The sequence below is a fragment of the Protopterus annectens genome, chromosome 4.part0, assembly GCF_019279795.1.
Source record: "Protopterus annectens isolate FY-2018-M chromosome 4.part0, PAN1.0, whole genome shotgun sequence".
NCBI classification, from domain to species: domain Eukaryota; kingdom Metazoa; phylum Chordata; order Ceratodontiformes; family Protopteridae; genus Protopterus; species Protopterus annectens.
Genome location: NC_056733.1, coordinates 153393786 through 153420222, shown reverse-complemented (window position 1 = coordinate 153420222; position 26437 = coordinate 153393786). Strand labels below are relative to the sequence as shown.

General features: G+C 40.9%; 1 protein-coding gene across 1 annotated transcript in view; it reads left to right on the top strand.

Annotated features, from left to right (window-relative positions):
- DNAH9 (dynein axonemal heavy chain 9) overlaps positions 1-26437 on the top strand; it is a 3419770-nt gene that overhangs the window by 2097327 nt on the left and 1296006 nt on the right. Inside the window, exon 37 of the mRNA XM_044069722.1 lies at positions 24228-24401. Within this exon, the coding sequence (XP_043925657.1) occupies positions 24228-24401 (174 nt within the window). The remainder of the gene's footprint in view (positions 1-24227; positions 24402-26437) is intronic.

The window sequence follows — 26437 nt, the reverse complement described above, 5'->3', positions numbered from 1 at the left end:
TCACATTTATGTTCCTCTAAGGGTAGATAAATCTCTGGCAGGTTCTTATGCATAGTGTCGATCTTGATGTCTGTCCTGCTCCTTGAATCAGAGGCTCACCTCTAGTGTTCACAATGACATGTAATCTATCACTGCCTTCATTTCTTCTCCATCTATTCGTAGAGAATAGCCAAGGCAAGATGGTATAATTTTACTTTTTAATGTTGAGCAGCAGACTAGCTTTTGTGTTTTTTTCCAAGTTCTTCAACAAGCTCTTTAACTCTTCTTCACTTTCACCTGTCAGAGTGGTCATCTGAAGTTGTTAATATTTCTCCTGGCAATTTCGATTCCAACATTTAACCTAGCATTTTGCATTATTTAGTCAACATATAAATTAAATAATTAGGGTTACAGTATACAGTCTTGTCATATTCCTTTCCCAGGGTTGAACATGTCATTTGTTTCATATTTGGTTCTAACTGTTGCTTCTTGTTCTACATACAGATTCCGCAGGAGGCAAATGAGATAACCCAGCATCTCCGTTGCTCCAAGAGCTTGTCACAGTTTGTTATGGTTCTCACAGTCAAATGCTTTAAAGTAGTCAATAAAGCAGAAGTAAATATTTTTCTGGAACTCCCTTGCTTTTTGTATTATGTAGTGAATGTTGACAATTTGATCTGTGGTGTCTGCCCTTTCTAAAACCAACTTATACATCTGGCAGTTCTCGAGCCATTTATTGCTGCATTGTTAATCTATGGTACCTCTGCTGTTTCTAAAACCAGCTTGTAGATCTAACAGTTCTCGGGCCATTTATTGCTGCAGGGTAGCTTGCAGAGTGTTGAGCATCACCTTACTAGTGAGTAAAACTAGGGCAACTGATCAAGAATTTGAACACACTTTAGCGGTGACCTTTTTTTTGTGTTTAGAGTATAAACCGACCTTTTCCAGTCCAATGCTCACTGCTGTGTTTTCTAAATATGCTGGCAAATTCCAAGCAGTACTGTTGCACTATCATTTTACAGGACTTTACACAATCCAACTAGTATTTCATTGCTTCTTGCTACCTTATTTGCTGTGCTTTCAAGTATCAATTTTGCTTCACATTACATCAAAGAATATACCGCTGCACTTATTAGTGATGTTAAGGAACTTCTTCCTGCCACCTCTTCTTAGCATCTTCTGCCTCTGTTAAGTTCATCCAGACTCTGTTTTTAATGCATAATTTTACCAGGAATTTTCCCTTATTATCACCTGTCTTCTTGAAGAGTTGCGTTCTGTTCATACATGGTTGGTAGGAGTCTATCCCGAATTCCCAATTGTCCCATATCACTAGTTAAATGATCTGCTCATGATCACTCAGTAGACAAATAAAGGCTGAGGGAATCAAACCCTGTACCACAAGCAGTAGCTCGTTCAAGAGCTTATGGCCTTAATCCTCGTCACTGACTGCTAGATTAATTGTCTTTCCCATTCTGTTAATATTCTTCCATTTCTTTGGATTGCTAATTTAGAAGCGTTTATTATCTCTTCTTGACTTTCTCTGAAATTCCACATTCACTTTAAGATATTTTCCCTCCTCCAGTGCCTTTTAATTTCCTTCTTTCCCTGGCTACTTTTAAAGCCTCTTCAGACAACCATCTTAGCCTTCTTATTTCAGTTTGGAATATTTTTTGGCCACCTCCTTGCCACGATCATGCATTTCTGTGAATAGTTCTACAGGGTAGGTACTTGATCCATCACACTGAATTCCTTAAATCTCTTCTTCACCATCACTGCATATTCGTTTGGAATATTGTTGAGCTCTTGTTTAGTTGGTCTGGAGGCTTTTGTTTTTAATGTAGTTCTAAACACTTTTAATAAGATGCTGATAGTCTGAGCAGCAGTTAGCTCCAGCCCTTGTTTGTGCTGACTGTATAAACTCTTCCGTCACTGGCTGCATTGTATATAGTCAGCCTGCTTTCATTACTGACCATATATGTTGATATCTATGTGTAAAGCTGTCTCTTAGATTACTGAAAGAGTGTTTGCTATGACCAGCGAATCAGGTTGTTTGAATTCTACTAGTCTTTGTCCGACTTCATGTCATATTTTAAGGCCAAACCTGCTCATTATTCCATTTGTGCTTTGACTACCAACTTTAGCATACCAGTTATGTTTGATGAATGTAATAGTTGGTGTTATTTCCAGATCCTTCATAAAACTGTGCAACTTCCTCTTCTTTGTTGTCTGTATCAGAGAAGTCTAATTTATGATAGAAGTGGTCATTATTGAAGTAAAGCTCAATCAGGAAATGCAAATGTCTCCTGAACATTTTCCTCTACCTTTTATAAGGTGTGCTACAGTTTGTACATTTCAAACTACTTAATAGGAGGCAAGAGATAAGCAAGCTCTAACAATGGAAATTGAATAAAATAGCTTTAAAACATATAAAGGGAATGAGTGCCACCTATCTTGGCTCACTCCAGAAAAGTTTCAGATATAGTATCTTAGGACACCCTTAACCATTCTTTGTTTATTTGATGCAGGACCTAGGACACAGGCAGATTGGTGTCATCCAGGCTGGTTATGAAGCATCTACCTCAGTTCTCTGCCTGATTATAAAATAAATATATACTGCTTCAGATTCTGTGGACTATATCTGCTCTGTCAGCAAGCCATAGTTGAAATCATTTTGTCATACAGCTTTCAAAATTAAGCACATCACAGTCTTGAACTATTGATAAAAAGATGTCTCACTGCAAACATTACAGTTACTTCTCAAAAGTGAGATGCAGTACAGGATGGGAAACCGTAACTAAACAATAAATGCAAGATAACTCCATCCTCCATTCTTGGCAGAGTTGAACATATAATCAGGTGAAAGAATAGTTATGTAAAATCTTACCATAATCATAGATGTCCTTCTCTTCTACATGCCGCAGTATCCATAACATATGGCAGTCCACCTCTGGTTGATTCATATGTCCGGCCATTTTACCAAAGTTAAAATGCTACTGAGAAGGTATGTGCAATGGCACAAATATCTCAGAGTACATTGTTCATAAACAGATGGGTATAAAGCAGACGTCGGCACTTATCTACCTCAGAACTGAATGCTGCCTGAAGGCAGTGAGTATCCAGAAGTCAGGCAAGTATCAGGGGGGAAGGCGGGAGTGAACTATACTGCAGCATATGGAAAAGGACATCTATGGTTATGGTAAGATTTTACACAACTACTCTATGTCCTTCCATTCATATGCTGCAGTATCCATAACATGAAGGAGAATACCAAAGCTCATGCCAGAGAAGAGGATGGGAGGAGGAACAGACATATTTTCCACAAATCCATGCAGAATAGCCCTGGCAAATCCTGCTCAGGACCACGAGATGTAGCCAATTTGTAGTGTTTGGTAAAGTGTGAACAGATGACCATTTAACTGTCTCCAAATGGAAGCTGTATCCAGTCCTTTACAGAAGGCCCCAGAAGAAAACACAGCCCTAGTGGAATGTGCCTTAACTGGACAAGGGAGATCTTTCCCCATTCATGGTGAAACAGAAGATAATGGTTTTAGAAATCCAGGAGGAAATAGTTTGCTTGGAAACAGGATGGCCCAAGGCTCTTGGGTGATAAGAAATAAAGAGCCTATCCAACTTACAGATGGGCTTGGTCTTGGCCAAGTAGTATCTGAGCTGTCTGTGCACATCCAAAGAGTGAAGGATCCTTTCACCAGAGGATTGTGGAGAAGGAAAGAAGGTAGCTAGATGGCCTGATTTAGGGATAGCTCATTTACTACCTTAGGCAAGAAAGAAGGGTTGGTATGAAGGCATACCTTGCCCTGATGGAAAAGTATGAAGGGGGGTGATGCCATGAGGGCTTGCAGTTCAGAGGCCCTTCTCACTGAGGTAATAGCTACCAAGAGAACAATTTTCCATGTGCAGTGCTGTAGAGAGTAGGCCATAACTGGCTCAAAAGGAGATAAAGTAAGCTTTTCTAACACAAAATTTAGATCCCAAGTGGGGGGGGGGGCTGGCTTCCTTGGTGGTCTGATGTGTAGAACTCCTTTTAGTAATAGCTTGACTTCCAACCTGGACACCAAGGGAGGAGTCAAAGGTAAACATGCTGAGATGGCAGATAAATGTGGTTTGATGGGAGAATATGACAAGCCAGTTTTCACTACTTCACACAGGTAAGACAGAACCACTGGCAGTTCAGCAGACGGTGGTTGTAAACTATGTTTTAGACACCAGCCAGAAAACCTCTTCAATTTGGATAGATAGGGTTTTCTGGTAGTGGGTTTTCTGGCTTCCTGCAGAATCTGTAGCACGTCCTCAGTGTAAATATGTTTAAAGGGAATCAAAGCCCTTCACCCACAGGGTTAGGTTTAGGGTGGATATTGGAGGATGTATGAGAGTTCCCTTGTCCTGTGTGAGTAAGTCCATCCTGAGGTGTAACTTGCGTTGATTGTCCTTGGCTAGTTCATAGAGAAGGAAGAACTAATGCTGTGTTGGCCAAAGGGGGGGGTCACCAGCAAGAATCTAGGTGGTTGTTTCGGAATCTTCCATCAAATTTTCTGAAAAAGACAGAAGGAAGGGGGGAATGCATACACAAGCATCCCCTTCCAAGGAAAGGAAAGAGCATCCACCTTTCATGCCTCATGAGTGTGTATCCTAGTGCAGAATGTGGGAAGCTGTCTGTTCATGGGGGAGGCAAACAGGTCTACTTGAGGAGTACCCATTGATGGACCAGGTCCAGGAACACATCCCTGTTTAACTTCCATTCATGGGATTGAGTCATGGACCTGGTTAGTGAGTCTGCCATCACATTCTGAACTGAAGGAATGTAGATGACTAGCAGATAAACCTGGCAATCTCCCATGCATACAGAGCCAATCTGCAATGGATGCATGACTTTGTCCCTTCTTCCTTGTTGATGTACCAGAGGGCTGTGGTGTTGTCTGTGAACCATCTCAGCACTCCTGGTAGAATTTGGGCTTGAAGATTTGAAGGGCAAAAATCAAGGTCCTCATTTCTTTGATGTTAATATGCTCCCTCAACTGAGGAGGGGTCCAAACATCTGTCACTCTCCAATTCCTTAAGGTTGCACCCCAGCCCATGTCTGACACATCTGTGTACAGATCCTGGTTGGGGGGAAGAGGTTGGAGAGGGAGGCCTGGATATTTTGAAATTTGTGAAATTCACCACTCTAGTTCTTTTATTAAGCAAGGTAAGATGGGACTACAAACTCTAGAGGATGAAGGTGCTGTTTCCAGACTGTCCTCAAGAACCACTGAAATTTCCTCATTTGTAGCCTTGCCAAGGGTACCATGGAGATGGCGGAATCCATAAATCCCATGAGTTGCAAGAACTCTCTGGCAGACAGAGATTGTAGTGGAATTAGTCCCTGAAAATAAGAGGTGAGGGACAGATTTTTTTTCTGGGGGCAGACAGGCCATCACTTGGACCGAGAGTATTCTGCAGTCCAGAAAGAAATGGTCTTGGAAGGGGATCAGAGAAGATTTCTGAAGGTTTAGGGTGAACCCTATACTCCCCAGCAGGGACATGGAGTAGTTCAGATGCTTCTGTGCCAACTATGGAGATAAAGCCTGGATGAGGAGATAATCCAAGTAAGGGAATATCTGAATATGCCCCGTGCAAAAGGCTATGACTGGGACCAAACATTTTGTGAATACTCTGGGGGCTGTAGAGAGGCCAAATGGCAAAGCACATAACTGAAAGTGTGAAGAATGCACAGAGAACTGAAGTGTGGGTGGATTGGAATGTGCAGGTAGGCATCCTTTATGTCCAATGAAACCATATAAGCCTGAGGAAAAATCAGTGGAAGGAAGTGTAGGAAGAGTTAGCATACAAAAAAAGGGACCTTGAGAAAGGTGGGATAAGGCTAGGATAGGCCTCTAGAGATCTTTTTTCTGGGGACTAGAAACATTCTGGAGTAAAATCCTTTTCCCTTTTGATTTGCAGACACCTCTTGGATGGCACCTAGGGACAGCAAGTAGTGCAGGACTGGGGGAAAGAAGGCCATTTGGTCTCAAGGGGGTTGTGAGATTCCTCTGAAGGATGGCCTGGATTCCCAAACCATGAAATAGCCTTGTTTGATGATGGTAAGGACCCAAGAGTCCTGGGTAATATGTTTCCAAGCTAGAAGGGACAGAGATAGGTGAAGAGAGAGAGGAGTAGATGGGTTTAGGGCCTGGTAGTCACAGGCTACCAGGGTTTGCCTGAAAGGATTGTTTTTGTGCAGGTGTTGAAGGGGAGGCTCTAGAGAAGGCCTGCTTTCTAGTATCCTTTTTTTCCTCTGGGTGAGAGGTGCTTTGAAGGTTTTCTCACAAAGGTTGTCCTGGCTGGGTAATTCCCGTAGAAACAGGGAACTGGAGACATGAAAATGTGCCTAAGGTCTTGTAGTTCTTTCCCCTTTTCCGGAAGGACCTTAAAGAGCTCAGCAGCTGCAGAGCCAAATAAGGCCTTGTTGTCTAAGGGTTCATCCATTAGCTTAGCTTTAATGTCATCTGGCAAAGGCTGCAGCCTGAGCCATGAATACCTCCTTAAGACTGATCCTGATGCTGTTGTCCTGGCAGAGGCCTCCATGGCATTGTAACTGCATTTTATGGAGTGCCTAGATACCTGGATACAAGACTTTTGGCCTTGGAATCTGGTAATTCTGCAAGTTGTTTAATAGCAGTTGCCAGAAGAGCCAGTGAATAATTGGCCATATGGGTTTGATAGTTTATGGCTGTGACAGCTAACGCGACAGACATATACATTTTTTGCCCACCTTCTCCATAATTCTGTTTTCCTTATTAGAGGGGAGCAAGGAAGTGGAGGGTAGTAATTTAGAAGTTTTATCTGCAGCTACAGAAATGGTGGCTGGGTCAGCCAATGGGGCCTTAAAGAGAAACTTAGAATCCTCAGGCACCTTGTAGAATCTATCAGGGAATTTCAGGGCAGAAGGTTGGGAGTCTGGGGACTTGGAAGCAACCAGAAAGGCATCCAAGAAAGCTGGCAAGATAGGGGGAGTAGCAAAGGGGTTAGGGGACTCGATTTGTAAGAGGTTGTAATACATTTTTTGTGTCTCAGAGACCTGACTGCAATCCCATTTGAAAAAATTCTTTCATTTGCACAATGGTCTCCCCAAATGCAGTGTCTTCCGCCAGGAAAATCTGCTCCATTAGACTTCTCCTCTGGGGAAGCATACTTCAGAGGAGAAGTAATCTGGAAGGAGTAAGTTAGAGACTTATCCCCAGAGGAGTCTTCCTTCTCAGAGGAAGGATCTTCCAGAAGCAGTTTCCCAGGAGTAGAGGGAGGAAGGGCCTGGACAGGAGCTGGTGTCTGAAGTAAGGCCATAAAGGCATTGAAAAGGCCTTGAGTAAAGGCCTGCCAGTCAGGGGCTTGTTTGGATTGTAGAACTTGTTGGCCTGAAGAAATGTGCTTAGTTTTTTCTTCTTTGGGGCCTCCAACATACAGTGGAGAGTAGGAGGGCCAGACATCGGGTGACATTCGATGACATCTGAGAGCATGTCTTCCTGAACCACTATTTGAGTAACCTCTCACAGGCCTTCAGAGATGATAAGCCATGGGTTCCCCCTTGGTACCTGGGTAGGACACCTGTGAGTCCCTCTGAGGTGTGCTTACAGTCTCCATAATGGCTTCCCCCAAGGTACCCATCAAAGGAAGTTCTGTGGTTTCCAGTACAGCCACCAAGCCTTCATCAGCCTCAGGAGAAATGCCCAGAATAGAGGGAGCAGCCATAGGATCAGGCCAAGGTTTCCTGGCCTTCTTGGTTTGTGTCTCTGAAGGTCCCGAAGTCAGACCCATATCCCATGCAAGGCGCTTTAGATGTTGATTCTCTAAATACAATCTAAGATAGGCAGGCTGGTGTGAAGACTGGTAGAGATGGGTGAAGGCTGCTAGCCTAGTCAAATAGAATTTGGTACATAATTCTATCATTTGTAAATACTGTGAAATGTTGAACTTAAAACAATGGGGCAACATTGCCCTCCGCTGTAAAGAAAGCTGAGTCAAGCATTTCTTGTTGGTCCTTTGAAATTAAAATTATTTCATCACTGCCTTTGATGTTTACAAGTCGGCTTCAGTCCAGCTAGATGAAGGCTTCCTGCCTATTGTTTTAAGGCTAAAGTAAATGACCAGAATTTACATGTGGAATGTCCTTTATTGCTCTAAGTCTAAAAGAATGTAAATGCAGTTTCTGTCAACCTGGGAACACAAGGAAAGTGTGAAATGATGTAATGTTTTATCAGAACTGCAGTTTCAATTTAAGCAGTGAGATCCAGAGATTAAGCATTTTTGTCTGAACATCCAACTCAGCATTCTGCCTGTTGTCTTATGTAAGTTATTTTAGAAGTGTGTTTTCTTGTAGATAACTAGAAGCTATAAAGATTAGACTAAGTGTTTTCTGTGATGTCAGAACTGTACTACTGATTTATTTTAAGTATTTCTGTGTGATCTCTGAACTCTTGATTAGCACTGACTGTGTAGTAGAAAGTATTGTCTTGTGGTTTTAATTATTTATTATTAAATATTTTAAAACCTTTTAACTGTGGCTGGTTTGTGTAGAGATAATTTAAGCTCTAGAGTACATTGCATATTTATAGTTTACTGTCCAAGTCACTCCAAATAAACTTTGACTGATTAGTCAAACTTACCAATTGGATAATAATATTACACAGTAATAATTGGACACCCTTTTAAGGGCCTTTGAGTAGCTGATACATATTAATGGGTGGTGGCAAGAGGAACTACTATATAGTCTGGGAGAAAGGGGCACAGCTGGAGAAACTGTGTTAGCCTTTCCCAGGTGTGTCTTATCTCAAAGTGCATGTGTGTGTGTGTGTCAGCTACTTGGGCAGGGACATGATGCACTGGTTGGACAGAGAGGGTGCTAGAGGTTTTAGCTTGCCCTATAGGCTGAGATCTGGACCATATAGCTGTGCCAGTGGGGAGTCTTATTGGGGACCTGGAGAGCAAGGGAATGACCATCCCCAGACTGACTGTGATCTATGTGTACTCTTAAGGGAAATTGCACTTTACTGTGTGTATTTGTTATTCTTTCCTCATATACAAGATGCCCTCTCTGGTGTTAGTGATGAGTATTGAGGCTCCTTGATTGCTGGTCCAGGGCACATGCATCACATATTAACTGGTGGCAGTGGTTGGGATAAGATATCCTCATATTACTTGTTTGGCAGTGATGGGATATCCATATCACATATTAATTGGTGGCAGTGATTGGAATATCCTCACATATTGTTTGGCAGAGGTGAGATATCCACATCACATATTAATTAGTTGACAAATACTAATTGGCTTGTAGTGGTGTGTAGAGTGAATCCTGTAGCTTGTGTACAGTGAGAGTTGAAGGTGTTTTTGTACTTTAAAACAGCCACACAGTGAATACTCAGAGTTCAGATCACAATTGTTTTATTTCTTTTGTTAACTTAGTCAGAGTGAGCAGGCAGCATGTCAGCAGAGGAGTATGGAAAGCTGACAAGGAGCCAGCTGGCATAAATGTGCCAGGCTAGGAGACTGGTGCATGGAAACCTGACTAAGGCAGACCTGATTGCTGCCTTGGTTACAGCTGCATCAGAAAACAGTAACCAGGAGGACAATCAGACTGGCAGTGGAGATATAATTCCCCTCGGAGAATGGAAAGCTAAACCTTTCTGCATTGGACTTAAAAATCCAGCTGAAGGTAAAGAGACTTGAGTTGGAGGCCAGGCATGTGGAATTAGAAGCAGATGAGAGACTGTGATGTTTGCAGGCTGACAAAAATGAGAAACTGTTATGTCTGCAAGCTGAGGAAGAAGAGCGGCAGAGGCAGCATGAGAAGGAGATACTGATTCTTCACCAGAGTCATGGAGGTAACAGGGAAGGGAGTAACTGGACCCCAGAAGCACAAAAGGTCAGTAAATTTCTTCTGCAGTTTAAAGAGGGGGATACTTTGATAGTTTCATTCATATGTTGAGAGGGTATGTAAACAGTATGAAGTTTACCAAGGGCTCTGGGTACGGTTCCTGACCCCCTTACTCCATGGTAAAGCTGTAACTGTTCTGTCCAAAATGTCTTATACTGCTGTAAAAAATTGTCTGTTAGAACTGTGTAAGCTAACACCTGAAACGTATAGGAAAAAGTTTTGTGAGCATAGACACAAGGCAGATGAAAGTGTGTGTGAATATGTTGCTAAATTAAGCACTTATTTCCATAGGTGGGTGAGTGGATGTCAGGTCACCACTTTTGAAGTGCTGGCAGACATTTTGGTGAGGGAACAAGCCCTTAGCACTTTGCCTGAGGACATGAAGATCTGGTTAGCTGATAGACAATGTGCTACTTCAGATGAGTTGGGGAAGAAGTGAGACCTATACCTAGCAAGCAGGGCATCACTGCACAGGAAAGGGATACCCAGTGCTGCTTATGAGTCTAAGGGAATCCATGGTGGGCAGCCTAAACCACCCCAACAGTGTCCACCAGTAGCAGGGGAAGCCACTAGTCCAGGTACATATCCAGGAGATAGGGTTAAATGTTTTGAATGCAACCAGTGGGGCCATGTGGCATACAGGTGTCCATGGAGGCAAGGTGGGGAACCAAAGGTGAGGGAGCCAGTAAGTGGAAAAGACAAAATGCCAATAGTAGGCTGTCTTGAGACAACAGGGGTACTGAGCTACCATCCTGCAAATGTCCTGATAGGGAAGGATTTGGATGAGGCAGTACCATGTACTTATGCAGTTACATGCGGTCAGGCTAAGAGACAAGCATGCGGGTCTGGTAGCCCAGGGGAGACCCAGACAGACTGCATACTTGCAGCCAGGATTGGTGAGGTGGTTACTTCAGGGAGGGAGCTACTCTGTAGCAGTGAGACTGAATGCGAGCCACAGCTGCTTGTGAGTGCTGATGTTCCCTTGGACAGAGTGACTGCAAAGGTAGAGGTGAGTAGTAGTACCCAGGCTGACAGTGAGGCACCACTGTCAGAGGATGCCAGACTTCCTGTAGAAGGGGAGCTGGGAAGGGTTACAAGGAGAGATCTGAGACAGGCTCAGCTCTCAGACCCTACATTGCAAGGCCTGAGGCAGGTAGCTAGGGAGGCACCTGATTCTCAAGGAAAGGGGGAATCTGTATACTGGGACAAAGAGGTACTATACAGAGAGTGGACCCCTGAGGGAGCGCTAGAAGGTGAGAGAGTACAGCAGTTGGTAGTGCCTAGAGCCTACCATCTGGCACTTCTAGCCATAGCCCATGATATTCCCTTTGCAGGTCATATGAGCATAAAATGTACAAAGAGGCATATTATGCAGAACTTCTATTGGCCTGGGATTTCCAGAGATGTATTAAGTACTGCAAGACCTGTGAGCAGTGCCAAAAGGTAGGCAAGGCAGGAGACAAGGTGAGAGCTCCTTTGATACCTTTGCCTGTGATTGAGGAGCCATTTCAGAGGGTAGCTATGGATATTGTGGGTCCTCTGAGTACCCCAAGTTCCACAGGGGAAACGTATATCCTAGTGGTAGGTGGACTATGCTAGACGATACCTGAGGCAGTGGCTTTGTCCTCTATTGAGGCAGAGAAGGTGGCAAATGCTTTGTTAGAGATTTTCAGCAGGGTAGGTTTCCCAAAAGAAATATTGACTGACAGAAGTGTCAATTTCATGTCAGACCTGCTGGCTTGTCTGTGGAAGTCCTGTGGGGTGAAGCACATGAAGACCACCCCCTACCATCCCCAGACTAATGGTCTTGTTGACAAGTTAAACTCTACAATCAAGTCAATGCTACGGGCATTTGCAAATCAGTTTAAGAGGGAGTGGGACAAATATTTGCCCCATCTGTTTGCATACAGAGAGGTTTCCCAGGAATCCACAGGTTTTTCACCCTTTGTGTTGCTGTATGGGCATAGGGTGAGGGGACCTCTAGCTTTAATTTGCAATGAGTGGGAAGGTGAGTGCAAGTCTCACAAGGAGTCTGTTGTGGCATACATCCTATACCTCAGAACAAGGCTCAGGGAACTCATGGGCTTGGCCCAGGAGAACCTGGCAGAAGCCCAACAACAGAACAAGGTGTGGTATGACAGGAATGCTCGAGCTAGAGAGTATGCTGTGGAGCAGTAGATAATAGTTCTTATTCCTGTCAGACACAACAAGCTGCAAGTAGCTTCGGAGGGATCCTACAAGATGGTAAGAAAGGTAAGTGATATTAACTGCATGGTGGAACTGCTAGGCAGATGGCAGGGTCACAAATTTTACCATGTTAACATGTTGAAACCTTACCATGATAGGGAGGCCCTTGTGCTGAGCATTTGCAGTGGATTGCAGGAGGAGTCTGAAGGAGATCTGGGGATTGATCTCAGTGAGGCTCGGGCTGACACCTCAGTGGAAGGGGTAGCAATGTCCCAGCAGCTATCTCCTATTCAGGTTTGAGAAATCTGAGCAGTGTTGCAGGAATTTGGGGATGTGTTCACTGGGAAACCAGGGTACAACCACCTGGGGCAGCACCAGGTAGATACAGGACCCCAAAGGCCTATTAGGCAGACCCCTTATAGGGTGCATGAGCCTCCCCAGTGGTGCTGGTGCCAAAGAAGGATGACAGCACCAGGTTCTGTGTGGACTACAGGAAATTAAATAGTTACACAGAGTCAGATGCTTACCCCATGCCTAGGACAGATGAGGCCCTACAGCAGCTGGGTGGGGCTAAGTATTTTACAACAATTGATCTTACCAAAGGTTACTGGCAGGTGCTCTTGACCCACAGTGATAGAGACAAGTCAGCCTTTGTGACTCCTTTTGGCTTGTATGAGTGCACAAAGATGTCCTTTGGGATGAAGAATGTCCCAGCGACTTTCCAGAGGCTGGTAGATCATATCCTAGCAGGAGCAGGAGGGTTTGCCCTTGCTTACCTAGATGATATTGCCATCTACAGCCATTCCTGGCCAGAGCACCTTCAGCATGTCAGGGAAGTGCTGGGTAGACTACAGAGGGCAGTGTTGACCATTAAGCAGAGCAAATGTCAGGTGGGTATGGCGGAGGTCTCCTACCTAGGACATAGAATGGGGAGTGGTAAGATAAGGCCAGAACCTGCCAAAGTGGAAGCCATTCAGGCATGGCCTGCACCTGTTACTAAAAAGCAAGTGAAGGCATTTCTAGGGACAGCAGGGTACTACAGAAAGTTTGTCCCCAGTTATAGTACCATAGCTGCTCCCCTCACAGACCTGACAAGAAAGAGCAGGCCAGATAAGGTAGTGTGGACCCCAGCATGTGAGCAGGCATTCCAGAAGCTTAAAGAAGCTTTGGGAGGACCTCCTGTGATAGCCAGTCCAAATTACAGCAAAGAATGTGTTGTGCAGGTGGATGCTTCAAGCCATGGATTGGGGGCTCTACTTAGCCAGATTTCTTCAGAGGGGGAAGAGCACCTGTGGTTTATCTCAGTCATAGGCTCCAACCCAGGGAGGAATGCTATGCAGCTGTAGTAAAGGAATGTCTTGCCATAGTGTGGGCATTGCAGAAACTTCAGCCTTATCTGTATGGAAGGAAATTCACTGTTATGACAGATCACAACCCCCTAACATGGTTAAACAGAGCCAGCCAGCAAAATTCCAAGTTGCTAAGATGGAGCCTGGGGTTGCAAGCATATGATATGTCAGTGCAGCACTGCAGTGGGAGTAGCAATGCCAATGCAGATGGGCTCTCAAGACAAGGAATGGGGTGAGGTACACTCAGATAGACGTAACCCTCTCAAGCAGTGTTTCTCAAGGGGCACTTGAAAAACTAGCTTGAGTTTTCCGGGGGCAGAAATGTGAAGACTGGTAGAGATGCATGAAGGCTGCCAGCCTAGTCAAATAGTATTTGGTACATAATTCTAACATTTGTAAATACTGTGAAATGTTGAATTTAAAACAATGGGGCAACATTGCCCTCTGCTGTAAAGAAAGCTAAGTCAAGCATTTCTTGTTGGTCCTTTGAAATTAAAATTATTTCATCACTGACTTTTATGTTTACAAGTTGGCTCCAGTCCAGCTAGATGAAGGCTTCCTGCCTATTGTTTTAAGGCTAAAGTAAATGACCAGAATTTACATATGGAATGTCCTTTATTGCTCTTAAGTGTAAAAGAATGTAAATGCAGTTTCTGTCAGCCTGGGAACGCCAGGAAAGTGTGAAATTTTGTAATGTTTTATCAGAACTGCAGTTTCAATTTAAACAATGAGAACCAGAGATTATTAAGCATTTTTGTCTGAACATCTAACTCAGCACTTTGCCTGTTGTCTTATGTAAGTTATTTTAGAAGTGTATTTTCTTGTAGATAGCTAGAAGCTATAAAGTGTTTTTCTGTGATGTCAGAACTGTACTAAGTATTTGTGTGTGATCTCTGAACTCTTGACTAGCACTGACTATGTAGTAGAAAGTATTATCTTGTGGTTTTAATTATTTATTAAATATTTTAAAACCTTTTAACTGGGGCAGGTTTGTGTAGAGATAATTTAAGCTCGAGTACATTGCACATTTTTAGTGTTTTACTGTCCAAGTCACTCCAAATAAGCTTTGACTGATTAGTCACACTTACCAATTGGATAATAATATTGCACAGTAATAACTGGACACTCTTTTAAGGGCCTTTGAGTAGCTGATAAGTATTAGTGGGTGGTGGCAAGTGGAACTACCATATAGTCTGGGAGAGAGGGGCACAGCTGGAGAAACTGTGCTAGCCTTCCCCAGGAGTGTCTGTGTGGTTGTATAAACTCTTATCTCAACGTGTGTGTGTGTGTGTGTGTGTGTGTGTGTGTGTGTGTGTGTGTGTGTGTGTGTGTGTATGTGTGTGTGTATCAGGTACTTGGGCAGGGACACGAAGTACTGGTTGGACAGAGAGGGTGCTAGAGCATTTAGCTTGCCCACTAGGCTGAGATCTGGACCTATAGCTGTGCCAGTGGGGAGTCTTATTGGGGACCTGGAGAGCAAGGAAGCGACCATTCCCGGACTGACTGTGATCTCTGTGTGCTGTTAAGGGAAATTGCACTTTACTGTGTGCATTTGTTATCCTTTCCTCATATATTAGATGCCCTCTCTGGTGTTAGTGATGAAGATTGAGGCTCCTTGATTGCTGAGCCAGGGCACGGGCATCACAGATGGATCCTAAGAGTTTTAGGGATGAAGGCCTTACAAATTTTGCATGGTCATGTTCTGGGTCTAGCCAGAATAGACAGAGCTTGTGTGAGTCTTTATGTGGAATGTGCCTTCCACACTGACACTTGCCCTTCCTACCTGACATTAATTTAACAAGAAAAACACAGTAGAAAAAAACATAACAAAAACCCCTATGGGGTACTTGTCTGAACACAGATAAAGCAACTTTCCAAGTGAGTGATGACCGGAGCCGACAGTTAAACAGGCGGCAGAAATGTTCTGAGGTAGGTACATGCTGACGTCCACTTTATACCTGGCATCCGTTTTTGTCTGATGTACATTGAGAGATTGCAGGCCATGTGTACCTTCACAGTAGCATTTTAACTTTGGTAAAAATGGCTGGACGTATGAGTCAACTGGGGGTGGACTCCCACATATTATGGATACTGCAGCATATGAATAGAAGGGCATCAACATTTCTGCACTCACAAACTTTGTACAAAAGCCTTATTCTATCACCATCAGACTCTGTGAACTGCAACTCCACAAATGGCAACACTGCACATAAAACTTGTTGTCACTAGCCAGTACCCAAATAACTCTATTCAGAACATCTGCTTGCTAAAGACTGCTCCAGTACCAGCCCCAGTGAGTATGCATTTCTGTCTTCTTGTGGTTCCCTTTAAATAAATAGGTACTGTTTGGTTCAAATTATTATTTTATGTTTTGTTCTTATGACCATTAAATGGTTTGTAGACTTCAGTAAAATACATGTGGAGTGTCACCAGTGATATTAGTAAACCAATCTCTTAACAAATGCACAGTTAATTATTTCTTAATAAATTTGTGCTTTTAGGATAATAAAATAAATGTAGTGAAATAGTTTTACTGTTGTGTAATCTATAGGAAAGCTTACCAAGGGGTGGGGGTGGGTTTCAGGACTACATCCTGTGATACATGGACACTAACCTCTTTTTGTTTAGTTGCTTTTTATATTCTACTGCCTTTCTGTATGTTTCTCTGTTTAATTTAAAGAAAATGGTTACTTTTACTCAAAAACACAAAAACATACAAAACCAAATTTGTACATAGAAAAATGTAACAAAAAAATTAGCAAAGCAGAGAGGCCATTTTCTAAGCACATTACTGCTCTCATGGTAGCATTGTAAAGAAATAACAGTTATCACTGGGAATTACTGGGAAACAACAAGCTTTCCAGAGTGGTGATGCCTTCAACCTGTGGTTGGGCAGTATGACACCTCTCGGCTGCCTGTTATTTCCTTATAACAGTCATTCATCTGGACATTATTGATTCCTTATTATATCTAGTGGAAGGGTTTTCTTTCTATTGCCAAATTATGTTACCCCCCCCCCCCAGTCTTGCATTTTCCCTGTTTTCTTTTTGGTGGCATTCACATTATTTTTGGAACAGAAAGCTGACACATTATGAAACTGCCAAAAAAAAAAAGCCACACACTGATGATCTCTGAGGTTACAAATCACCAAATTAGTGTTTGGAGGATTTCCTCTTTGTCAATTTTTTTTTTTTTTGGAATAAGACAAATTTCAAATTAATGTATTAATTACTACTTTAGAATAACTAAATATAACTTAACATGTGAGCAGCATAGACTGTGATTACTGTTTTATATACAGAATGTTGAATGGCTTACAACTAGGATGAGTAACCTGAAAAGGCCATCCAAACCCATAGTTGGGATGGGACAAGGGGGTAGATGCTCAAGGCACAAGCTGTTAGTGGGGCTGGTCACTGCTGAAGAGGTACTGTCCTTGTAACTCGGTAGCATGATTACTTTTATTGTGTGGCTGTCTGCTTGTGGGTGAGTACAGTAGTGATTTACTTTTGTGTGTAGTTGTGTAGTGTCGATGAGTGCAGTATTGGCATCCACTTGAGTAAATGATTTGATTTCAACATATATATATATATATATATATATATATATATATATATATATATATATATGTGTGTATGTGTGTGTGTGTGTGTGTATTAGGAACTGTCACAAGTTATTGTATAAAAACATACATTTTTTGTATTTTTGGCCTGAGTGCTGCTGTGCTTAATGGAGGTACCATTTTTGCTCTGAGTATGTCTAGGTTAATGGATGAATGAAAGTAAAGTTCATCCATTCTCATTTAGCCATAAAACAAAGAAGGAAGTGCTCCAGTATTCATACCTCTTAAATACAACAGTCAAGTGCTGATTTTTCTGACCTCATATTTACCTTTGTTTCATTCAGATTTAGATATATTGGTGTGCTTCAATAAGTATAGCTCTGATATTTGAAATCGTGCTTTAGCTTCATAGGTCAAGAGCACGTATGAACTGGAAACAAGATATACTGGGTAACTGCAACATGAAAGCTGGTAACAAAAAATTAAGCCCAATGGGGCTGGAAAATATGAGCTCTGTAAGAGAAACTAAGTGGGAGAACATCTGATAGTATTTTTAAGACATCATTTTAATTTCAGTTACCTTGATATGGCAACATAAATGGTGACTGGACATGTAGATGTTGCCCAGTGGTTTGTGTAGAAATAAGCTTGATTATGTTTGTGGAAGTAAATGATGGGAAATCTAGCTCCAGCTGGAGAAACATATATAAGGCAGCCAGTTGTTAAGTAAACTATGATTTTTAAAATATTCCACTGGAGTTCAAGGGTGCAAATCCATTTGCTTTGCTACATAAAATAATAGAGTGACAGAAGAGATTTGGGAAGTTATCAAGAAAGTTATATTTAGAATAAAGTACCTGAAAAAGCGAGAAAGCAAACGGGTAAAGTATCAAACTGAAGACACCTTGAATATTGCTCAGAAACATACAGAAGCTATAGTGAGAGAAGAAAGAGAATTATTTATGGAACTTATTTGAAATTTCCAATGCGCTGCCAGATGAGACAGAAGCATTACAATTAAATTTGCAAGGAAATAGAATCAGAAAATACTAGGTAGAAGAAGCAAATATTTTTTCTTCCAAAACTATGAGACTGAAAGAACAAACCTGTTGCCTTGAAATGGAATGCTGAAATCTGCTTAAGGGTCAATGCAGAATGATGTTATGATGATTAAGAAAAATTGGAAAGACTACAATGAGTCATCATACTATAAAGATTGAACAGATTGATCATTTCACCCTGTACAATCAGGAAGCAGTGTGAATTTAAAACAGCAGAAGCCACAGCAGTAGCACTGAAAGCTTTACTCATAAGCAAATCACAGGCCATTGACTACTTTCACACTGCAATATTACAAAAGTCAGATATAACTGTTGCACTGTTCACAAGACTGACAGGAAACGGGAAAGAGAATTTTGGCCAACTTATTAAAAAAACAGATCTCTGTGTATGCTTTTTGAGGAAAGGTGATCCAATTGATAATGTGGCACTTTTTTTCGTAGCTGCTTTGATCTGAGTCTTTTTAAACTAAATTAGGAGATATTACAAGCTTAACTGGAACAGTAACTGTTGGAGAGCAAACAGGATTTAGGAAACATCATAGAACAAATGACATCTCCACAGATCTGAGGTGGATCCCTGAAAAGGAAAAAAGAACATCAAAAGCATGTTTTACACGTACTTCACTGCACATACCAAAGCATTTGATCATGTAAATCGTGACAAGCTCTGGGCTATTCTGAGAATCTTCACATCACTCAAAAAGGACATGTTCAAACAAAAGAGCTGACAATGTTGCATGTATTTCCCATATATTTTAATGTATCTGCAGAATAAAGAGTTAAAGAAGCTTGATTGTATGAAGAAAACTTGAGGTGTAAAAGAGGATGAATTACCGACCATCATCGCTTTACTGGTGATAACACATTACTGGCTTAAAGTGAAGACATGAAATATCTGCTTATCAAGATTAAAGAACGTAGTCTCAAAAACTGGGGGTTCCCACCGTGACATGAAAAATATCATTTTCTTGACAAATGATAAACTCAATGAATTTATTCTTAATGGAGAAGAAGAAGTGGAAACAGTATACATCTTATATCTGTTTAAATAAACAATTTGTAACACAACAACAATCTTTGAAGCACTTCAGTGATGAATCACTCCTGGTAAACTATAATCATAAAAGATGTACATAATATTTTCAAGTGCACACTGTATCTTTGCATATGAAAATTCAGCTTCTCCAAACTATAGAGTTTTCAATAATGCCATACAGATGTGAAAGGTAGACAGTGAAGAAACATAACAGGAAGAAAACTGATACAATGTTGGTCAAAAACAGTTTGTATGCCATGGACTGCCCAAAAAATCAGACAATGTTTGTGGAGATGAACCCTAAGTACTCCCTTGTAACTCAAATGCTAGGACTCTGACTTTCATACTTTGGACGTGTGAAGGCAAAGTTTATTACAAAATGTTATCATGCTTTGCAAGGTCAAAGGTCAGGGTAAAAGAAGAAAACTAGCAAGACTGACAGTATATACAGTGATGGCTTTACCTCTGTCAATGATTAGTCATCTCAACAAGAGGAATAGATTCACCATGAGTTGGTACTGACTTAGTGGTACATCAAAACAGTGACATCCTTTGTCTCTTCCATTATCCAGAAATTTCTGATTTATCACCATCTGTGATGCTATTTCTTCCAACATGCCTGTTTCCCTATGATGTACATACTAGAATTAAAGATGCAGCACATACGTGAAAATTGTCACATTAAAAACTGTTAACTTAATAGCTAGTTATACATCACATATATGTCACTCTGGATACAGGAATCTTCTTTGTTGACTCAGTATTCCTTTATGTGTTTAAACACAGAGCATTTTTTCTGTTATACTGGGTAAAATTATGCTCGTCAAACTTTTTATATGCACATAGCAAAATTTATGAAAGGGTCCCATACAACAATGCTTCGATGACTGTCATGTTTCAATTTATTTTTGATCTCCCAGCAGCCACCACCCTTCACATCCTGCTCTTCCTCAATCTGCATATCTGTGATGGAGAGGAACTAGGGATATCCCAGTATAGTACCATCTTGCGAGTAGGCGGGATTTTCTCCTTGGGCCCACTCTATTCTCCATCTTCTGTCATGACCACTTTTTTTCCAAACATGCAATATCTACACAAGATGAGCTGCATGTAGTCTTTCTCTGTCTCACTTACTTGCCTGTATTATAGCACCCAGCCTCCTCTAGAAGCACTTAGCCTGGCAGCATGGTATTGGTATTCCTCTGTATGACAAAGAGAGCTGGCAACAAAAGATTTATTCTCTATCCCATCCTCCTCTGATCTTCCAACACTCAACTTACTAGTCAAACATGGGTCAACAGCATCAGAGCTAGGAGCTTTCCCTCTATGTCAGCAGTCCAGCAGCTATGAGCTAGAGACAGTTTTTTTGCAAAGTAAGCTATAGCTCATTTTACCATCTGCTATTATTTTTGTTTTGGCTTGTACTCATTCACAAGTTGTTGCTTCCGTTGTATAGAAAACCTTCTACATGGCCCACCTCATAAGTAAGGGTATCTCATCCAGGGACAAGGTGGTCATACCATCCCTGTATTCTTCCCTTATAAGGCTCCTTATTGAGTACAACGCCCCTTTTGGCATGTATGTCGCAAAGCACATTCAGCAGCTGGAGAGACCACAGAGATTCCTCACCAGGAGAATCCGGGGTCTCAAACATCTACCATACACAGATAGGCTAAAAGCCCTATCCCTCTACTTGGTTTCATACAAACTCCTCAGAGGTGACCTCTGTCTGGCATACAAGGTGATCACGGACCCCACTTTGAAGGGACTGCTACATATCCGCAAGTCAAGCTTCACTTGAGTAACTTGCACGGGCGGCCTCAACCTGGTCTGTGACATCAACAGTACTTATTGGCAGGACAGAATTGTGTCCCAGAAACTCCTCCATCTATGGAATAGACTCCCTCTCCATGTCAAGCAGAGTACCTCTTTTTAAGTGCAACCTGGATAACTAGATGGGAAACAGAAAATATACCCCTGGGATTCTACCTGTGTCCCTGCTGGATGGGAGCATCGGGTGCTGACTTGTCTAAACATGGGCTAAACCCTTGGCTAGGCTTATAAGGGCCTCAGGGCCAATAGCCTAGTAGTCTCCTATGATCCTATGAAGTGTAATTGCTTAAGTCACAGGAATGAGTTTTATGCTATTGCAATTTCCACACCCTTCTTTACAGTGTAATGTTTAGTGCCTGGCTTTATTAAGAAACGCCATTAATATCACTCATAAACAAGAACATCTTACCTGCCATGCTTAAACATTTAGTGGCATAACTTTTTAAAGGCACTGATGGATTTTTGTCTTAATTACTACTTATTAACTGACTCATATATGTATAGATAAATAAATAACTTTAACCAGTATTGCCGCAGTTCAGCTCTGTTACAAGCCAGCATTTAGCTTTGGCACATATAGCCAGACCTTTTTTTTTTTTTTTTTACAAGAGAACATTTAAGTGAATAGCAGACTGACCTCCCTGACAGAGAATTTCCAAAGCAACAGCATATGTCATAGTTTCAAACATTACCTCAAAATAAAGAACATTAAATTCTAAGTAATCTTTTTCTTGCAGGTTCTTCATTTAATGTAGCACTGTGAGCATGTATTAATGATGTTTTTGCAGTTTTCAAAACAAAAACAACTATGTTGTTGTTGTTTGTCTTTCGGCTTTTCCCAGTTAGGGGTCGCCACAGCAAAACTCCGGTCCCAAGTTCTGCTGTGGCAATCCCTAACCACATTTTCTGTCATCAATTTTCCTGTGCAAGAAGAGTGTCCGAGTTGCTAGCTGGTCTGTGCTGTTCTTCACATAGTGCATTGTTCCGTGGCAATAGAGCAAACTGGTTATTCATGTCTTCCTTTACACCTAAGGTTATATTAGAGCTTTGTTTGAATCAGTAACCTCAAATACAATCTCAGAATGTAGGAGGCTGCTTGCCCTAATGTATTGGTCCCAAGTAGTAGTTGTGTGTGTATTAGAACAGAAGATAGAATTCTAAGTGCTGGTCAGTTTATATTGGTCAGAACAATGTTGGGAGAGTGGGGTTCCTGTGGACAAGCAAACTATCCTATCTCCATTTAGTTTGATGGCATTACTGTTTTTTATTATGATGAGGCCGGAAAAAAAAAAGAATGTAAAAGTGACAGCAAAGCCTAGGATGATGGTCCCCTCTCACAACATGGGTGACTGTTTCAACTAAATTTTCCTGGAGGAATTCAGCAGTTGGAATTTGCAAGAGGTGACAGGGTTGTCCTTTTATGCATTTACCAAACATTGCACACTGGATAGATTTATTATTTTCCTTACCTACCTGAAGTTTATGACTTCTGGAGAGAAAGGAATTTATGGAATGTGATGCACTTACTACCACAACACGTGCTTGACACAATCCCTGTCTCTGTACTAATTTGCTCCTTCCTTATGCTGATTTTTTATTTTTTTTGCGTATACATTTTTGTATTATTTACAATAATGTGCTGCATGCGTGTATAGTTAGTTGTTTGTTGGTAGGACTAGACAGCCTATTGAAAACACTGCAGAGTCAGCACCCGTAGAAACAAAATGACTATGGTAATGCAAAGATGGCCTCGCAACTAGTGTAGCACACACAAAGTGTAATATTTTTTTTTCTAACCTTTTTATTAACAGTTTTTAATAATGCAGTACAAAATGGTAACAAACGATGCACAACCCAAACAATGAAAGTAATATAGACTTATATACAAAAAAATAACTATTTACAGATATGCCTTATGTCCAACAAAATAGATAAGTTAGCAGAAATTAAGCTAGAAGGATATCAAGTGAAGTATCCCAGTATTCATTAAAGTGTGTACTAAGTCTTTGGGTGTATTTCATATATTTGTGGGCAAGTAAGTGTTTGGTAGCAAGTTGTTTAAATCCATCCCAAGTGAGTAGAGATTTATCCTTCCAGTTAAGGGTAATATAAAGTTTGACAAGGGAAAAGAGTGTTATTAAAATACGAGTCTGAAGTTTGGATATTCCTGTAAAGGGGATATGTAATATTGCGAATTTCCAGGACAAAGTTGTTTTTCATATCCTTTTATTTCCAGTTGTACCCTAAGGGAGCACCAGAGTCTATAAGAGCATTTGCAGCTCCAAGGTGTAATATTTTCTGTGGAACCAGATATATGATTATAATTAGGGCTTGAAAAGGGCAACCTCTGGATTTGCTGCCATCTAGTGGTAATTGCAGTGATTACTCTGGAGAATAACTGCTAGGCTGGACCAATGCAAAAGTACCAGCTCTCATCTCGGAGTACTAAGGGTAAAACCATTAATGTGTTTCAGACAACTTAGGCTGCAAGGAAGAGACTCATTCTTAGCCTTTGGAATCTGGAACCAATGCAGCAGCACCTTTAGGTGTCGCTTCCCAAAGGTTATGCACTATGGAGAGAGATTAATGGGATCAAATATCTACTGTCATGGCGGGTGACTCCAACAGCTCTGCTTAGTGTTTTGAATAGGTCAATGGAAGCATACTGTGCAAAATAAACTAGGATATGAAATATGTAATATGAGAGCTGCTTTCTTAATCACCATCATTTATACAACTGAAAGCCAAAAAGGTGAAAATTGAAATTTTTAATGTTTTTGCTAAAGAATATATATATATGTGTGTGTGTGTGTGTGTGTGTGTGTGTCTGTCTGTCTGTGTGTGTGTATATATATATATATATAATATTTTGTGTGTGTATATATATATATATACAATATTTTATTATGATTAATAGGCATTTTAAACAAATGGATGTTTATGCTTGTCACTAATCTGCCTGTTTGCTGTTTCTTGTAATGTGTTTCTTGGATTTTCACTTGATACCAAGTAAATGAGGGCATTCCAGTGGTATTTTAAAACTAAAATAAAATGCAATTATCACTAGAAAAGCTGCAAGATGTAAAATATCAGCCATTACTACAGTTTGATTTATTCTGCATCTTAGACATAAGCCAGGATCCTTACCTTACTGTATTATATGCCTTTGACAGCATAATATGTTAGGTCAGTGCATTTGTATGCATGCCTTTGGTATCTCTGGTTATGTTTTTGTGCAATTTTTTTGCATAGCTTTAATCAAAATATGTTTTTCCCTTTTTGATACATTTTTCAGCTGGTGGACTACAGAGTAGAATTCAGCAAATGGTGGGTGACAGAATTTAAGACGATAAAATTTCCATCCCAAGGCACTGTATTTGACTACTACATTGATTCTGAGACAAAGAAGTTTGAATTCTGGTCCAAACTTATTCCAAAATTTGAATTTGATCCAGAAATGCCACTTCAGGTTTGTGAGAGTTTTTCTATTAAATACTGCCCTTTATTATCAGTTTGATTCTGAAAAGTGTTCAACAATAGTGTAATAGTTGTCTGTATTTTCTATTAGTACTTCAAACTCTCTATTTCAGACAGATTATCTCAAATCAATCTATTCAGTGCTGAAAAGGTTATGCAGCTTGTGAGGCTGGGGGGTTTCTTTTGACCTCATTGGTTTGCTAGCCAGTTATAGACGTTGAATTGGCCAAGGGGGCCGCAGTAAGGGTGAAAAGGCAACTTTAATGCCAGACTTTTTCCCATGGCGTCTGACACCTGAGGTGCGACCCCCTGTTTCCAGACTTGAGCTGCAGTCACTCATGTTGACAGTTGTAAGATGAAATCTTTGACTCCTGCCAGAAGAGCATAGATGGCAGTCATGCTGTTTCAGGGCTGTGCACACACTGCAGGATGTACACAGAATAACTGTGCTAGCGATTTTTCTGCTACCTTAGTATTGTGAATGTGCATTTACAAAAATGCTTCATTTTGCACTCAGCATGTCGTTTCCTAAAAAATATTTCATTTACTCTCTGCTTGCATTAATATTGGATGTTTTGTCTGTGTTCCATTCAGTTAACATGAATCTGAGAACTCATTTGAAGATGGTTCATTTACAGGTGGACTGAATGAAAATAAAGTACATGTTAAACACGCTTGTACTTATTGTAATACAGAATGTTACAGCTTACTTTTAGTTTAACTGTACTTTTTGCCTGTTGTCAGCATTTATTTCATATGAGTTATTTGCAAACAATTCTCTTGGCTCACAGTTCATTAATGCTAAATGCAGACCAATATTGTGGAAGACCTTGGTAATCATACTTGTGGACTTCATAACTATATCCCTTCTGTATACTTTTGACCAGTACCCTTCTAGTGCCTTGGACAGTGGTACCATTTCCATGAAGGGACTACAGAGCTGAGATTACATTCAGATGTTCATTTCTTTAGCTGCGTGCTACAGTTTTCGAATATCCATCTGAAATGCTGCCACCTGCAATTTTTTTAATTTAACCATGATTTCACATTCATATATATGATGATTGCTGAAGGGAAGATGAAGGTGTGACTTGGAGAAGCCGCTGTTTTCTGGGAACTGCAGAAAACTGCTTCTGGGGAGGAGGTTTTCAGGATACCGTTTACCAAGTCACTTAAAACTGGTCAGTGTAACAGCAGCCAGTGGATATAATGAGATGGGAAACCTCCCATCTGGAAATGCATTAGTATTTCTAGTATTGCTCATGTTACACAAACTGGCTTTTGTCCACTTTTAAGTAAAAATGTGCAATTGAGCATAATATGTTGTGAAAGTGCATTACTCTGGATTCTATTCCTAATATCATTTAAACTTTGGATTCTATTCCTAATATCATTTAAATGACAAAGAATATGCTCTTTAAAAAGTCGATTTGTTTTACTAATATAGAATCCAGAACAACAAGTGGAAGTTGCAACATAAATCACATTTCTGCTATTACAGTCTACATATTTATTAAGCCAATAATTCTAGTTAGTAGTGGGGTGGACAAATTCAATAGTAGTATTGATATGACCACATGCAAAAGTACCTTCTTAGAAGTCATAATATTTGGTATCGGCCTGTTTGTTTGACAAAGCAACCTTTTTATATTCTTTTGATTCATAAAGCAAAAATTAGGTGTCTCCGCTACAATGCATCTCAAGTTGTCATCCATGGTTAGAACTGACCAATTCTTTGTTATAATGTTACATATTTGAAACTTCTCCTATCTATAAGTAAGGAGGCATCTGACAGGATGCTCTCCTTTGCTTGGTCCATGTTTATTACTTTCATTAGTGGTGTCTACTTTATCAGAAAAAGAGGTCACCATTTGATATTCCTTAGTTTTTCTATCCCCACGGAATGAGGTTGAATGTCCTTGTTCTTATAGCCCCTATCACGAAAATTATGTAGGAGAATGTGTTTCATGCTCATATGTTTTGTCATCTGTACCATACCTCTCAAACTCTTAGAGAAAGAAATCTGCA